At 40.5% G+C, this 18,213-nt stretch overlaps 1 protein-coding gene across 3 annotated transcripts in view; it reads right to left on the bottom strand.

Moving 5' to 3' along the window:
• Window positions 1-17,854, bottom strand: part of LOC135324718 (death-associated protein kinase 1) — a 95,494-nt gene extending 77,640 nt beyond the window's left edge. For 2 of the 3 annotated variants that reach the window (XM_064501548.1, XM_064501550.1), the window contains exons 1-2: window positions 17,525-17,854; window positions 17,017-17,179 (exon numbers count right to left, since the gene is read on the bottom strand). In XM_064501548.1, the coding sequence (XP_064357618.1) occupies window positions 17,017-17,078 (62 nt within the window). In that variant the 5' untranslated portion in view covers window positions 17,079-17,179; window positions 17,525-17,854. The remainder of the gene's footprint in view (window positions 1-17,016; window positions 17,180-17,524) is intronic. The other variant, XM_064501549.1, reaches the window with a different exon arrangement.
• Between the last annotated feature and the right edge of the window lie 359 nt (window positions 17,855-18,213).

The raw sequence follows: 18,213 nt of genomic DNA, 5'->3' as shown, positions 1-18,213 counted from the left end.
TACAGCAAACAACGGCAAGAAATCTAAGATTCAACAGATGAAGAACCTACTCTGTGTGAGCCTACCACTTTAGGTTTTTGAGAGATGGCACTAAGGAGCTAAATAGAAAGTACTACCAGCATTGAAAAGAAGGCTTCAGGTTTGCAGTGAGGTACAAAGAACGTAGCACAGGTCTTCTGGGCATAAGCACACAGACAACAGCCAGTTATACTCCCTCTCATCCCACTAACTTTACTTGCTTCCAAGATTAGAAGATTTTTCTAACAAGATCGCTAATGGTTATCATTTCCTCTTCCTCTATTTTGTACTTCAGTCTTTAAATATTTGCCTGTATTTCTAATTTATACTACATTCTCGCCTAAGTCTTCTAAGGAACATCATGCAGGAACATACACCCAAGTATTTTTCCTTTAGACAGAAAAGGAAAATACAGACTCATGATTCAATCAGGCACTGATTCAAGAGTTTCTTTCTTAAGTGCCTTGCAGCATGAAGGATAAGGGTCTTCAAGCAGAAAAGGTGGCACTGACAACGGTATTATGGACAAATGAAAGGAAAAGAAAGGAGAGATCTTGCAGCTGCTAAATCCTCCATAGACAGTGCCAGTGCACAGCTCTCCCATCAATATAGTCTTTTTCTTTCTAAAGAGCACACGACTAAAGAAATTATGACCACAGGGTTAGTGGACAATATATGGGATTTCTCCATGATCATAGGCTGCTAAGCAATTAGGTCAAACCATGCTGTTTAAAATTAGTTTAACACAGCTCAAAGTCAAGAAATGAAAGCATGTGGGGGTGGGGACGAGGTAGAAAAGGATTAGAAAGATTCAGCTCTCAAGCACTTATAAAACTCTTGCCAGAAAGGGGAGTTGCTCTGTTGCTAGAACTTCAGTGTAAAAAAAGGAACATTCTTGGCACAGGAAAACTGGCATCTGTGTACAAATAGCATAAAGTGTTTTCCAAGTTCCAAGCTACACACAGAAATGAAAAGACTCTTTTACATCAGTGTATTCACCAGTACTATCTTCTTCATTCTCAATCATACTTTTGTCAATGAATTTACATGCCTTAATAGGCAGGTAAATCAGTACATCTTTTGTTGTTAACCGGAACAATGACATACTACATCTTTTGCAGAGCTTTGCAATTTTGGTTTTTAAACCAGATCCTCCTGCATGAGCAGGAACTCTGATATAAGATTTTTTTTCTATTCACATTTGGGTTTTGGAATGCAAATTTGAATGAGTTAAGTACTCTAGGTCAGCTTTGGTAGCAGATGTTATTACGGGAAGGTACACTGAAAAAGCTAGAAGCATCACTGAAGGTTGGACAGTTCCATCCCCTTACAAGCGCATAAGTTACTGCAGATACAAAACAAAGAAGTACTAACAACTTTCCTGATTGTTATAAGAAGTTCGTTTAACTATGCAAGTCTGAAGGTATCCAATTATAGACTAAGCTCTCTACTTTTTACAATGCTTTAAGCGGTTAGGATAGGTAGGTGAGAGGCACACATGAGACAGGCACAGACAAAACCTTCCTGCCTTCCTGTTTATATGTAAACAACTCGGCTCTGTCTTTAGTTCCATACTCTGTATCTAGCACTCACTTGTACAGGCTGTAGAGCACCAGGCACACATGCTTGTCACTATGCCAACAGACAGACAAGCAATGCAAGTTATTATCAGCATTACTGAAACTTTATACAAAGGGCTGAGTAATGTCCAGACCCTATTTTTTCTACTAATTATAGTCTAGCCTTACTTGCACTAATAGCAATTGCAACATTATCAGGAAAAAGTAATTTTCTTGCTCTTTATAAGCACAACCATAGTATCTAAATGCTGACACTTCTCTCTTTAGGAACTGCAGAAAATACACCTGCTCAACAGAAAACCAAATTTTTATGGAAAATTTATTTTACCACACAATTATTTATTAACTTTCATCTAACATAGTTAATGTGAGATGCCCTAAGTTTGAAAATTTTAGAATTTTTTTTTTTTAAGTGAGATTGAACCATACTGCAGAGCTCAAGGGCTTTGACCTCCTTGGTACACCAATGATAGCACTGCTACACAACTACATCTCATAATCGCTTTGTACTCTCCAGTCTGTTTCTCACAACCGTTACCGTATACCTGGTTAGTGAGGCTTCTGAGACAGAAGCATGCTTAGGTACATTACTTAAAACACAACAAAACCATGACTTTTTAATATTAACCTCGTACCTTAACCTCTGAAACAGTATTTCAAGTGTGACACTTCTCTCCTTATCTCATTTAAGAGAGGATGACTTTAAAGCAGCTGTTCTCCAACTTGCTAACAAAATAGTGAATATTTAGAAACATGCCATCACACAATTTCAGCGGAAACCCTTGTACTAGCAGCAGTGACACTGCTTGCCACAACCAGATCGCGTCTTAGTAGCACACAGGCTGCCATCCCTCAAGCTCAGTCTGATGTTACGGTCTCAGAGATGACTCCAAATACCTCCGTGAGCATTACAGAGCAGAATCAACTCCACATCCCATAGTGCACCAGCCCATAAGGGTTCACTCAATGGCCGCACTGGATGACTCCATTCCAGTCTTTTAGCTACCTATATTCACAAAGGCACGTTAAACATACAAACTATAGCCATGCCCAGGTGACTCGAGAGCAGAATGACTGACTCCTGAGGAAATAATAGCTGAGCGGTTCTGTTCTTGGCTATCATCAAAATATTGTGGGCTTTCCCATCTTACCTAGCCCTAAACTGAACAAGACTGGTTGCTATAGAGGCAATGTTCTAGCAAATATTTATGCACATGTTCTTCTCTGAACAACCTGTGTCTTTAGAGAAGCCTGGCTTGTAAACAAGGTGCACAAAGTACCGACTCAGAAAAAAGCACTTTTAAGCCTGAAGTTTTTGCTTTCCAGCATCACCCTTTTCTCCTCCATTAATCTTGTCCTACTAGAAGCAACATGCACATTCTGAAGATTTATCTTCTATTATACAAAAAATCTGTATTAAAGAGCAGTTTCAGCCCGAGACACAAAGTGGAAGTTGGAATGTGCTCACGAGTTCTGCTCACGAGCACACTCATTACCACACAGCCTAAGTGTGGAATCATGCATTGCAAGTAACCCTAACTTCTTTTCCTGCAGAGTCAGGGACATGCATGCTGCTTGTTGCACGCCAGTATTAGAAAACCACTCAAAAAAGTGCAATGCAGTAGAAGCTCTAGACAGAAGAGATGAAGGCTATCACCTTAGAGAATATAGATTTCCAAGACCACCTGAGATACCAAAATGCTACCCATGCTCCTTTGAAAAAGCATAACCAACAGCCTGGAATGCTTCCAATGAACACCAACCACAGGGTGAACAAACATACTAGAAGAGTTTAGGTTCAGTATTAAAGATGCACTGTTTCAGAAAATGGACACTTTCAATAATTTACATACATTACAGCTGCACCGATTCCCCTTATACGTTACAATAACGTTATTCCAATGGCTTTTCACAATGATCTACTATAATGCTAGCTTCTTCTGTATGTTCATGTGAAAAAATCAACTCCAGACTTTTGAATATTTTTAACTTTGTAATATAAATGAAGACATCTAAGAATCCATTATAAACCACACTTGAATTTTACAGTTTAGAAATAAATCACAAAATTGAGTTTACAAAAGACAAGTTTAAAATATTAGCTTCACTAAATCTCAGTATTCTGTGGTTCTCTCTCAGTGAGCACTTCCAAGTAACTGAGCGACCATCTTTTGGTAATTGTATTAATATGCTGCAACAAAAGAGAAAACATACTGACCTGTTCTAAAGGACTTTAGAGCTAGTCCCTTGTGAAAATGCACTGGAAAAAATAATTTCACTGAATGTGATATAGGTTATTTGATATGACAAACCAAACACTTGAAGAACTAGATAACCAATATGAAAATGAACTTGGTGTAAACACACATTTATCACTCTCATAAAGCCTGAAGATGGTAAAACAAAAAAAAAAACCAAATAATGTGAAAAGGTCCCATGCTGAAATCACATACACATGCACTTTACTTTGTGATTCTCTAGTCTAACTGTAGATTAGGAACAGATATTATATTTGTTCAATAAAGACTCAAAAAGCTGCTTCAGATAGAAGTCTAATCATAAATGCAGTGGTTTTAAACACCCAAGTAAAGTCTACACCTACATGTACTGGTACCTAATGTATAAGTTGGGGGAATATGTATGGCTGTGTAAGTTGCAAGATAGCTGGATGCCAGCCATTTCTTATTAATGATGCTTGGACAGGAGCTTTCTGGAATCCAGTTGGTATGAAGATATGTACATCTGCTGAAGACTTCTTAAGACACCATCTTACGTAGTAAAACATAGTACTCACACTTGTAATTGGTTCCAGTAACAGGTATACCCACAGGGGAAGGGCAAAAGCCAGAAGGAAGGGAGTTAAAACCAGAGTTTTTCAAGCAAAGCACTTCCCTCACAGCAATAAGCAGCAGCTTGCATATACATGTACTTACAGGATCAATGGCTAAGTACATATTCATGTAACTAAAGAACATAATACACCATGCCAGTACCTACTGCCACAGTTAAAGTTTTAACACTTCTACTGTTCTTCAGTACTTCATCTTCATTTTCCTCTTCGGACTTTTTATGAAATTTGTAAACTACCTCAGAGATTAACATTAATTCATAAATGAATGAGTTTATGAAAAAAATAGTCTTTCTAAATGTTAAAGGATGTACATGAAGTACATCTGACTCAGAACCGAACACAAGAGCTCAGTCATAAGTGTTCTTAAATCAGGAACCTGTGGTGAACATTAACGCACATGAGCAGAACACTTGGTTTTGGTGACACTAAGCAAAGACTGTTGTTGCTGCTATTTCATAAATAAAAAAAATGCTTACGTTTCCTGTTAAGCTTCCCTTTTACGGCAATGGGTTCTGAACCATGTCTGGTGCATCTGTCCTACAGCCTGGGGAGGAAGAGTCTGATGGTAACACCAGTTCTCAGTTACCTCACCCACTCTTTCACAGCAATGAGCAACTTCCCTGTATTTCATATTCTCAAGATCTCTCTGCTTTATAGCATGTGACCAGTGGTTTTAATGAAAGATAATAATGTACCTTCAGACAGAAATTTTATGCAGATTTTGACTTTAAAAGGCATCTATGCTGAATGGGCACAAACACAAGAACACAAATCCATGGCATTTGTAGCATGGTAGTACCTGTTAGATACATTAGAAGATGCTTATCTAAGAAAATGCTGCTTTTTCAGTATCTTTGAAAAAATTAATTAATAGAGCTGTAGGTTTGAATCATTCACCAAATGCTTGCTAGTAGAAGGGTAAAACCTAACTGCTGGAAGCAGAGGTAGAGATGAGACTGTAAAGGCCAAAACTGCTTATGACTCAATTTTCCCAAATAATGACAGAGTTAGAAGTATGGGATAAATTTCTCCAAGTTTCATTACTTTGGGTGCAAAGAATCATTGTAAAATCCAGAGGTGCCTCACTAACCTTTCATTACCAGAGCACGAACAGAAACATACCCCCAGGAGCTTACAGTCCACAGAACACGGCACAGTCACTGACACAGTGATGTTCTGCTTGTGAAATTTTGTTTCTTCTCTGGTTATTGACTTGATGATAGCCAAATACACGAAGAAACTCATCACCCAAAAGAATCTATAAACACATTGTTTAAGTTGAGAAAATTTCCAATGATAAAAATACTCTCTCTTCTTTGCTGAAGTGAGCTTTTTAACAAGGCACCAAAACACGGTATTAGAAAAATCTCCAAACAAAGCACGGTTTGTGTCACATACACAAATCTCATACCAAGTGCCTTAGTAACTGTCCCTATACATTATGGTTTTATGGGCTGCTATTTACAGCCAAGTAGTTGTCTCCTTTCCCCACTCTAAGTCCTCTTTCACATCTGCTCACTCACAGATGAGCTTGACCACTTAGGAATTTAGAATGTTTTAAAAACCTATTCCAAATTGCCCTTTCTGTCCTCCATGTAAAGGAAGATTTGTCTGGCTACCCTAGAGCTGTTGTGACTGGAAAACATACTCAGACTGTGCAGTCATGGATCTTGTTTTCCAGGATTAATAAACAGTCAAGTTTTGTTTCTCAGGTCAGACCAATTCTTCCATTTGGTTTTAGCTGGCCGCAACTGCAAGGCATTTACACAATTCACTCAGGGTGCAGCCTTCATGGTGCAGGTTAATTGATTCAACTGCTATGTTGAATCACATAGCAGATGTCTCCACCTCTCTGACTGTGCATTCCTGCGCCCTTCTTCATGCTAGCAGCTAGCACTGGTATTTGTCTGACATGCCCAGGGTGACCCAGTTCAGGGAGCTCAATCAGTTATTCCCTCTTGCCTCCAGACCAACCTCAGGAGGGCACAAACACCTGCACAAGAGAAGCAGCAAGAGATTGTAGCTCAGTGAGTGAAGAACAGGACTATCCCATTCAGTGGCGCTCCCATTAGACTGATTTATCTATACTGTAAAAATATTTGGGCAGGCCAATGGGTATATATGGCAGCACTGATCAGGGAGCAGTGACAATTTATTCACCATTAGCAGAGACAGTAATGTCAAGGCTTCTTTCTAAAGAAACAGAAGGGACAGACGAAATGCACCAGCTTTATAAGATATAATTTGGAATGTTTTATTCTCCAGTTAATAACTAGCATCAAAAAAAGAAAAGGGGATCCTTCTTTTAGGCAGAAAGGTGGACTAAACAATATCCTACAGCCCTTCAAATAAAAAGAAATACGAAAAGACCAGACATAAGGAACTAAGCTGTGGTTCCCTGATGTGCCTTCCTTTCCCAGGGAGTCAACAGCAATTCTGCACAGATGGCCTAGCTCATGGAGATAAGAAAATACTGCCAGGAAGATAATACACCAAAAAGAAGGCCCAACTCCCACACCAAAATGTTTAAAGTCTATGCTTGTAGAATAGAAGAGACTACGAGTAGACAAGATACAGATGCAGTCTGCAAGATCCATATTCCTTAGTCTTCATGAAAGGAAACAGAAATCAAGTGTCCCAGTAAAGGATGAATTGGAAGCAGCATGAAGAAAAGAAGGTGTCAAAAGCCCCTAACGTTTATTACCATCCAAGAGTCCTGTGTACTTTTTTTTCTTAGGAAGTAATAAGCTGCCAACTTCATTTTTGAAGCTCTTGAAAGCACTGAGTTCTTGGCCTAGAACTTGTTAAACACAGGTGAAATAACTACTAATATTATTTGCCTGCATGGATAGGAGGGAGAAGGGGGAAAGCACCTCTAAATCTTCATTAAACTCGGCAAAATAATTTAGCTATAAACAATGTCAAAACAGAATATTATCAAATAATGTAAAAATCAGCTTTACCTACACCTAGCTACACCTATATACCTAAAGCAAAGTGCAGTACCAAACAGTATAGACCAGGTAGGATATAAAATCGTATGATTCCAAGTTTTAAGCACCAGCTTTCTTCTTCTCATCTAGAAATATGGTGTTAAAAGGGACCATCTCTGCAATGAAGTCCAATCCTCTTAAGCTGCAGACCACTTTGCAACAAAGGTCAACAAGACTAGAAATTTCAAAAAAAATATAGAAAGATTAGGAGAGACAAAAGGCACCATTCCAGTTCTCTATAATCAGAAGTCAGTCACCGCAGATTCCAGAAACTCAATACCCTCCCTCTCTCCCCTAAGAATAACAATTTCAAAATGCCACAACTTCAACAATGGGACCTGGGGAAAACGTCACCCAAGTCTCACGGGTACATGAATAAGGTACTCTAACCAAATGCTTTTACAGGTGCATCCTATCCTGTACCTCAAATCTTACTATGACTAATTATTAATAATTGAGAGAAAATTGGGGAAGGGATGGAAGCCCCAAAGCCAATTTACATCTCAGAAGGAGGGTCACTTCAATAACCAGCGAAAACTTAGAAATATAGCATTAATTGCTTAAAAATAAAATACAGTGGAAATCAAATATTTGCATTACACTATTTAAGTTAACCTTTAACCCAATATTCTGTCTAAGCAAGAAGTGCATAGACCAAGTGGTACTGCCCAAAGCAACTATTTTTTCCTTTCTAAAGGCTCAGTTCTCTGAATAGTTCAGCAATGAATTCAGTGAGACTATGCCTGTCAATCACGTTGTAAGAATGTTATACTTTAAACTGACTATAAACTCTTCCAAGCATTGACCATTTCCTCCTGTGTTTGTGATCATCCAGTAAGAACTGTTTTTCTTTCAGTCAAGTACAGGCAAGATGTTCTAAGCTTCCTAACAGACGTGCACTGCAGGCAGATGACAGTGGCTTTCATAAAAATGGAAGGCTTGCCCTTTTAAAGGGCAGTACACCACTGCCCTGCACGGTCCCTGCTGGTGGTGCTGAATGTGTGCACATGCTCTGGGCAGCAGTGTAGTGATGCTTCCTCCTCAGCAGTGTTGTCTCTCAAAGTGTAAGTTGTCTATTTGTCATATTCACATAATCAATCAGGAGGGAACAAGGAGGGGAAGGAAATAAAATACATTGAGACAAGCAAATATGGCTGCAGACCATCACATGGATTACTCAGTTTAGTGTTTCAAAGAAATCCTAAACTGTGTGAGCCATGCTTGATTTGGGTGAGGGGCATCTGTTACGAGACAGTCTCCTCAATATCACTGTATGCCACACAAAAAACAAAACAAAACAACCCTCCCTACACACACTAAAAATACAGTAACTTTTATACAAAAGACCAACAACCTCTAAGATTATAATGTCCCACAGGAAACTGGCACTGGAAACTTTGAAAGGGAGAGTTAAAAGTGATGTAACACGTCTACAATGACCAAATCCCTATCACCTACTTCCATCCCCAAAGTTAATTTCTAAACTCCAGAACAGTGTCATGCAATCCTTTCCAGTAATTTGACAAGCTCAATCTTGAAAGAGTTTAGGTTCTCTGCTCATATACCTTTGTTTCAAAGACAGTTCCCAAACTTCACATCCCTGAAGACCAGCAGCCTTTCAATTTCCAGTGTGTATGTTTATTTGAATATTTTAAATGTACACCTAGTATGCATCTTTAAATACAAAAGTTTCTTCCTTTCCTCAAGTATTTGCTTTCTTCCAGTATATTTAAGAATCATACCCCTCCAAGCTTCATGTAGCAAGGCTGAACAAACCAAACTCAAAGTCTCCTCTCATAACAAGCTTCTCTCCACAGCTTGACCAGCGTAGTTCTTCTTTGCCTTTAAGTAGAAAAGGTGCAATTTTTTTGAAATATAGTGATCAGAACTGCAGAATATTGTGTAAAAGAGGCCTTTATAACATATTGCACAACAATATGGGTAGACATCTGCCCCTGCAATCCATCTCTCATATTAGCCTTTTCCATAACTGCACTAAAAATGACAGGAATATCACCCAACAACAGAGCAAAACATGTGGGCTCCACTCCTGCTGTATCACCTTCAAGCAATGAAGTTTTAGAATATAAGAAAATCACCTATATTAATCATGTGGCTCAGTCCCTTATACACTGTTCTACTTTTTTTAAAAACAAAAACAAAAAACCCCCACCATTTACTCCAGTGCACCTCTTGTGCAGCATTACTGCATAATGAAGACATACAAGGAAGCAGTTTTGGCTTCACGATCTTTAGAGGTAAGCTTTCCTTGTCTACATTTCTTTGTTTCCTCCCAGCTCAGCCATAAACTATTTGGTTTATATTTACTTAACTGATGGTTAAGTAAAATCTACTATACTGCATTATGAGCTGAGGAATGCTTCTCAGGACTGTTGGAAAATCCTCCCTTGGCTCACCTATCTTCCTGTAAGGGAGTCACAATCCAGTTTGAGAAAGTCATCTAATCTGAGACAGAAGTGCTATGCAAGCCAATATCATGCAGGAAACAGAAACTACAAAACTACCGCTTTAACTGACACTTTTCCTTCATAATATAAAATGTGCCATAAGCTGTGTTGTTTTGCTGGAGGCCTAACCAAGCCAGTTAAAAACATAAGGACACCTGGCCATTAAATCCAGCTGTGGTTCTCATAGGAAATATGTAATTTCCTCAAAAAATGATAAGCCTTTGAATAAATGTTACCAGTTTTGGCAACTATTCTGCAAAGTATCTCCAGAACCTCAGTACTCTGGCATTCTAATTTCCAGCTCAACTTCCCTGTTGTCAGTTTGTACTCTTCTGGCCTTGTACCAACGTTACTCTTTATCTCTATCCCTCCTATGTATCTAACTTGAAGCAGATTTACAGCAGCAATCACATCTCTGCCCAGGCTGAGATTTTACCAGTGCTTTCAGCTGATCCAAATGCGGACTGTTGCCATAAATTAGATATAAGGTGTTTTTTTCTCTGGCAGCACCATTGCGTGCATGCAAGTGATGGCACGAAAGAGGGAACAGAAACACACAGCAGAGGAAAGTGATACTGTTCTTTTCAGTCACTGTCAACATGGGCTTAGCTTGGCATGCAGTTATCATGAAAATGCAGCCTCAGCCTCCCTTTTCCTAACCTAAACAGCCAAATTCTGTTCCGTACACACAGTTCTAGTAGAGGAAGTGACATATCTGAACATCTGTAAAAGGAGATAATGAACTAAAAAAGGAGAGGGGACAAGAAAAAAAAGAGCTAATGAAAGTTCAAGCACACCCCTAACACACCAATTCCAGTACTGATTGTACCTTGTAGAGCCTAACTAGGAAAGCAAATCAAAGACAAATATTTTTATCTACTTCCTGATGAGTTTAAATTTGCAAAGTTATGTGCATTTAAAGTAAAGACACAGAATAAGCTGCAAGCTATAATTTTAATTATACTTTGTTTTAAAAGACCTATTGAGCAGACATTTTTTTCTCCAGAGAGAGAAAAACTAAGCAGAATCAAGCAGTTATTTCCCCCAAAAAATCTGCACCTCTTGTGCAGCAACAATACAACACATTTTATAAGGCAATAATTGTCACCAGTAGTATTGAATGGTGACATTTTAACGCAGCCTGCGTAATCAAAAGCTCGTTTATTAGACATTTATGAAAAAGAGGCATTTTGAGGCACAGTTTGGAGGTAAAGTGAAATGAGACCTAGATGAATAATTATTCCCACCATGCTTTTCAGAGAAATTATTTTCTAGCCCTCACGTTAACTACCAGGGCCAGGACTTGCTCCACTCAGTGTCACCACGATAATCCCAGCATGGAATAACCAAGGTTTACTTCTGAGAGCAGACAAGACTGATACAACATGGAAATCATTCACATGCACCACTGAAAGGGTTCTATGGGGTAACCTGAAATGAGCAATTTGGATTCTCTAAAGAAAAAACAACCCACAAATGACACCAACCAATCAACTAACTATTTTTCTTGCTTGTACAGTGACTTTGCTGCCAGCATTTTTATGGTGCTTTCCCAGGTCCTTGTCCCTGAAAAACTCCTATAGTCCACTCAATTTTCTGTATTTCATTATCATTTATTACCAGAATTTGTATACATATAGTTATGAAAGTAGAGAATTCCACATTTGCATTGTTTATTGGTCTGTCTATACAAGTCTTACAGGAAAAGTGATACTGTGAAGGTTTGTATATTCTGCATTTTCAATATTTAACCATTTTAATTCTGTAGAAAACACATGCCTTTTAATAGAGCAGCTTGCGATGAGGCTACAGTAAGATTATAGGACAAAACAGAAGTCAGAAATTTTAATTTAGCATTGTTAATATTTTGGACATAACATGTAATACTCTTTTAGCCTTACTATACCATCATTCACATTGCTCCACTTCTTTTCTATATGACTTTCTAATCTGATAATTAAAAGGAAAATATTTTACATTATAACATTATTAAAAAGACCACTGACATCGGTTTTAAGCTAACACAATTAACATAAACTTGACAGTTTTGAAAGAGGACATATCACCTCAATAGACTTTAACATGCTATGCATCTCATAATGAAACTTGACAATACTCACACAATTTCAGCACGTCAGCTTTTTATTAAGACTAGTTCAGGTTTTCAGGTCTGAAAAGCACCATGAAGGTCAAATTCTACTTGTCAGCCAAGCATCTTTTGTTAAGTGTTTTTACTTTCCTTCCAATACAAGAGTGCAATACAGTTACTGTTACAGCATATGGAAAGACAAGGGGACAGCCTTTGTAGCTCTAAAAGGCAGCATTTCTGAAGACTGGTATGTGCATAATCACCAAAAAAAAAAAGTCTTCAGCCTACATACCTGCTGCTTACTACAGAAATCGTTTTTCACACTCTGCAGAAACATTTTCTCTTCTAACTGAACACTCAAAGGTAGAAGAGTGTTTTTCAGATTGTAAATACACATCCTCATGTTTGCATAACTGCCTGTTCTCTCTTATCAGCACTTTCAACATGTTATCCTGTGCATTTTTCTCTCACAACTGATGAGGCGATTAGATACCTCAGAAAACAGTGAAAAGCAGTACGCTAACCTTGCTAACTTCTCCGCTTCATGAGCTACCAAGCAAATATAGACTGATGTCTGAAACTGCTGAGATCCATCATCATTTTGGATGTTGAACAAGTTGCAAGTGTTACCGTAGTGAGACCCACTGGTCCAAAGGAACTTGAAGTTTAAAAATCGGTAGGTACCTTTTTCTATTTTTTGAATCAATAGCAATCTACTATTAATAATAGCTATTTTAATATACAGTATTGTTCTATTCCTCCATTCATTCTCCACATTATACTTCTCACTGTATTGAAAAAGCATTTGAGGGCAAGCTAAAGAAAATTTTATCAGCTGATACCAATTTCCTAATAGATACTTTCTGGGCATCTGCCACTCTTACTTGTCACCTTTCAAAAACATTTGATCTGATGACCAAATTCTACGTACATACAGACATCTCATCTCATTCAGAAGCACACCACTATCAAAACTGACATTTTAAGTTCTCCATTTGGAATTTTTTAAAAAATTGTGTATATAGACATACATATCTTATCACAGTGCAAGGCAAATACCATTCATCAATCTATTTGAAAACAGTATTTTAACAACCTGCAGTTCTTCTAGGAAGCAGTTTAAAAAGCAGTTATAAAAAAAAGTGAAGAAGCGCAGAGGTGTTTATTAGACCATGAATTAAATCACATGATCAAATTAATTCATATAAAAATACACAAGGTGTCTCTCTGCTGTAGCTTTCTTTCAGTGACATTCCCTGTAATTAATTAAACAATGGAACATTTGCTACAGTGCTCTAACTCCTAGAGAAGACCAACCTCAGTTAAAAACAAGAAACAAAAGCCAGGAACAAAAACAAAACAAAAAACACCTGCACTTTGATTAGCCAGATCTGGTTTCAGAGTCTTTACTTGCATGCTCACCATGGTGAGGTTTTGAATACCGATGAACTTTAATTCCTGTCTTTTGGACAAGCTGAAGTAAAGGCACTGCAACAGGGTATTTGAAATGCATGGTCACACAGCCTGCAACTGCAGACAGAATTAAAATGAACAAAATAGCTTTAGTAAATTTGTTGCATGATAATCTCTACCCTTGCAGGAAATGAATCTCTATCAGCCTTTGAAATTTGATGGTTAATGATTACTTACCACATCTGCAGGAGATCTGAACAATGCAGTATTACGCATCACTTTAGATTTGTAAGATGGAAAAAAACGTATATAATGCAGCATACGCAATGATTAAAAGCAGGTTCTTCATCTACGTTCTTTACTAAACACACCATTTGATCCACAAGTCTCATAAGACTGTTTTGGTACACAAGCTTAAGACAACCAGAAACGTAAACCAACTTGAACAGACACAAGGGTGTCAAAACAAATCACGTATAGACAAGACAATTAAGGGTGATCCTGTAAGTACGCACAATTCCAAATTCCTTTATTATTTTTCCTAGGGACAAGTCAAAACAAAACAAAGAACAGACAAACTCAAACATACTGGTGAAAGAATGAGGAATGCTCTTCTGCAAAGCCACTCTGAACTGCCATAAAACTAAGAAGTGTATTTTTTTAGCCTGGCCATATCACTGTCCCTCTACTTGTTTCAAACAACTCCGGATTTTAGGTAAGCTATATTTAAACATCCTATATTAGTTTCAATATAAAATTTCATTTACACAATCCATTTGATCTTCTTTGAATGACCTTTGCTAGAATAGCAAAGCTACTTTTTACTCTAGTTACTGTCAGAAGCATCACAAGATAATAAAGATAAATAAATATTTTACACGGGAAAATAACAAAGAAGGTTAAATTTTCAAAATATTTACATCTTTACTGAGCTGCTCAAAAGGCGAGTAGTCCTGGAAACTTTAGGATCCATTTACGCAAACATCCCCCAGCTAATGAAAACTTATCTGTTTACTTCTCTCCGTTCATTTATTCACCTTGACTGCTACAGGACTGCTGCTAAATAAGAGGAAATAAAGGATTTTTTCCCTAAAAAGGGGAAAAGAAATTGGTTGAATTAGCAAAATTGAACCTTTCACCATCGCTTAGCCCAAGCACTAAAATCATGATTCAGGTTCCCAAACAATCACAAGAAATTTTAAAGTCAAAAGCATTTTTAATATTCATTTGCTTCTTGAGCTTTGAGCCTCGGGGTTGATATTTGCAATTACATTTATATGCAAACACAAAGGTGAGAAGGGGGGGTGGAAAGAGGTGAGACTTACAAATGAGATTTTCAACCAACTCTAGAAATTTACGTTTAAAAAGAAGCTGAAAATACCGCCAAACCACACCACACAACAACCATCCCGAGATTTACCTGCTCTTATTTTTACAGCAACACTTATGAATGGAATAATCTGGACTTCTCAAAGCTATGCTGAAGTAAAAGAACTGGCCCTTAGTTTTTAAAGCAAAAGCCCTGTCAAACATTTGAGAATGTCTTGTCATTTATTTATTTATTTATTTAACAAAAGTAGATGATGTGCTTAGTTTTGTTTATTTTTTTACAGGAAAAACAAGAATTGAGCTTAACTAATTCTTATAACTTCTTAAAATATCATGGCTTCAGACAGAATGCCAAGCATATATAGCATTACCATGAATAAAAATAACTTCAGTATTGTAATTCTTTGTTTGTAGTTGACTATCTTAACATACCAAGTTTTTATCAAATTCCACTATTATTCAGTCAATTTGAAAAACTCCATTTGCTTTTTTACTAGATAACATTATTTAGTTTTTGTACCTCTCTATACCTTAAAAATGAAACTCTCAGTCATCACTGTTTTGTTCTGGAGCTGGCATGCAATTTCCAAAGTCTGTTTGAAAAAATCCCCACATTTTTAAATATTTCCTATGAAATTAGTCAGCGCAATTATTCTACTTAATAAATACGTATGGGGGAGCAAACATGCTGTTGACAATTTTTCTTTTAAATAAATACAAGAGCATTTGCATAAACCATAATACTTTCTTAACAAGCAGACAGACATTGTTTTCTCCTTGAAAAAACTTAAGAAACCAAACAAGTTAGAAAAAAAAAATAAAGGCACAGATCCAAAAGTAATCTATAAAATAAATCAGGTATCAGCATCTGTTACACAGACATAATTTCGTTTTTATCAGTACCAAAATCTAAAGCTGAATTCTAAAACATTCTACATATTCTTGTCAAAAATCACAGGGATAAAATCAATTTCACATATCCAACCAAAATATTTGGACAACATAACCTTAACTTATGGGTCAGCATGACAACATATCTTTCTAACAAGGTGTCTGAGAAGCTAATATGAATAGGCTATCCAACACGGCCTGCTACTCTGTACATATGAAGAGACCTACCCAGAACACTTCATAAAAAAATAAAATTACATACCGATCACATACCTGTACAGTTAAGGTAACAAGCTTTTAAGCTATATAAATGTGATGAAGTTTATTTTAAAGACAGCCCAATGAACTTCCTGATAAAGTGTTTTTTTTTTTTTTTAAATCAGTCTTTTTCTGAGTTCTGTCGATGCCAGTATCGTGTTTGCAACGCCTACTAGTATCGGATCCTTCACCGGAAGGGTATACACAAGTAGATCATCTGCTTCATACACCCTGCTCTGTAGCAATTAAACACTGACTGTAGCTTAGAAGTCACTGACACGAACTTTAAAAAAGTTTCTGCTATACTGATGTATTAAAATGCCACCATACTTAAAAAAAAGGGGGAGGGATGTTGAAGAGAACCCTCAAAAAACAAAGATAATTCAATGATAAATTAACAATCTTAAAATTCACAAGCACTGGAAAAAAGAAGGCACGAGTAATAGTTTGAGCTCTCTACCACAAAAGCTGTGGCAGGAGGAGATGATTACACAGCACTCAGCAAACAAGGTTCAAGCTGATGGTGCTTCGACTGCAGCACTCTGCTATAAATCTCGTGGTCTGACTTCCAGTTTGAACAGGGATGCCTAGAAGTGATCCTCATCACGCTGGCATCAATAAAAAACAATTACATGGTTCCTCTCACTTCTTTCATTATGTTATTGAAACAGAAATGACATGCAACACCTACACAGTCTTTCGCTGCTGCAGCCTAAAAACACAGCGAGGATTTCCTTGATACAAATCCACTGCGTTTTAAGTTACTCCCTCGACTAGCAACAGGAAGCAGTACCATTCTGGCAAACCTTAGCTAACGTCTGAAGGCACTATGTACCCGCGCCCGAGCTGTGTTAGAGCCGCACGCACCTCAAATTAAAAGGTGTTAATTAAGAACTGCCCAACTCCAAAATCCCATTAGCTCGATCTTAAAAAGCAACACGCGGTAGCTTAAAACCCAAGCCCCTTCTCCGTCTCCCAGCGTTATCCCGAAACGCCAAGGCAAGCGGGACCCGGGCTGTCCCGGTGCGTAGCCCCGGCCGCTCGTCCCGCCTCAGGCGATGATCCCCGCTCCCGGGCGCAGGCGGCTGGGGCACCACCCCGGCCCTCGGGCCTCGCCGCCGCCTACCTGCCCAGCTCGTCCCCCGTCTCGTAGTGGTCCTCCAGGTTCTCCTGCCTGAACACGGTCATGGTCGCCGCCGCCGCCTCCTCTCCGCCGCCGCCGGCTTCAGCCCCTGCTCGGCGCCCTCATCACCGCCTCGCCGGGGCCGCCCCGCGCGCGGCTGCGCGCCCTGCGGAGAGCGCCGGGGTGAACGCCCGCCAACGGCCAACCGCCAACGGCCGCGCGGCGCCCCCCAGCGCGCGGGCCGCCGCCCAGCCTCGGCCAGCGGGGCCCCGCCGCTGCCCCCCGCCGCCGCCCGCCACACGCGGCGACGGGAGAAGAAAGGGGCTCCCGCCGCCTCCCCCGCCCGGCAGCGCCGCCGCCTAACCGCGCTCGCTCCCTCCCTCCCTGCCGGCCCGCGCCCGGCCGCCACGTTCCGCCGTGGCTCCGTTGCCCGGTCAACGGGGACGTGCCGCCGGGGCCGCGGCGCGCAGCTTGCCCCCGCCCCGCCCGGCCTCCGCGGGCATCCCCGCACCTGATCCGCGGGCGAGCCGGAGCGCGGCGAAGCGGGGCACGGCAGCTCCCTCCCCGACGCCGGGCGGCGCCTCGCCGCGGCCTTGCCCGCTGCCCCCGGCAGCGCGGCGGAGGCGGAGGGGAAGCGGGGAGCCGCAGCCTTTTCCCGCCGCGCCGCTCGCTCACCGCTCGCTGCCGCCGCGGCTGCCCGGTCGCTCCGGGACCTGGAAGGCGGCGACGGCGGCGCGGCCGCTCCCCGGCCAGCGCGCAGGGAAGCCGCGCACGGCTGCCGAGAGCGGCTCCGCGGCGCGGCCAATGGCAGCCCGCCGGCGGCCGCCCCTTCCCTTCCCTTCCCTTCCCTCCCTTCCCCGCCCCGCCGCCGCCGGGAGCGGCCGCTGTTGCCCGGGGCAGCGCCGCGGCCCGGCCCGGCCCGGCCGTGCGGTGGTGCCCGCCGAGGCGGGGTGTCGGCCGGTACCTGCCTGGGCAGCGTGGTGCCAGGCCCGGGGCACGCGGGGCCGGGCGCTAAAGGCCTAGTCCGGCCTTTCGCCCAGCGCGGGCAGGGGTGAAAACGGTGCTGGGCTCACAGGTCCACCCCGAAACTCACTGCGAGGAGCCGCGCGTTCATCCGCACCCTCAGATCCCTCGCAAAGTCCGTGTCTAAGTGCAGTTCGTTAGTCTTCTATCACCAGACAACAATAATGAGGGATTTTT

The sequence above is a fragment of the Dromaius novaehollandiae genome, chromosome Z (assembly GCF_036370855.1).
Source record: "Dromaius novaehollandiae isolate bDroNov1 chromosome Z, bDroNov1.hap1, whole genome shotgun sequence".
NCBI classification, from domain to species: domain Eukaryota; kingdom Metazoa; phylum Chordata; class Aves; order Casuariiformes; family Dromaiidae; genus Dromaius; species Dromaius novaehollandiae.
The sequence above is the reverse complement of the archived record's forward strand: the minus strand, read 5'-3'. Positions and strand labels throughout refer to the sequence as shown.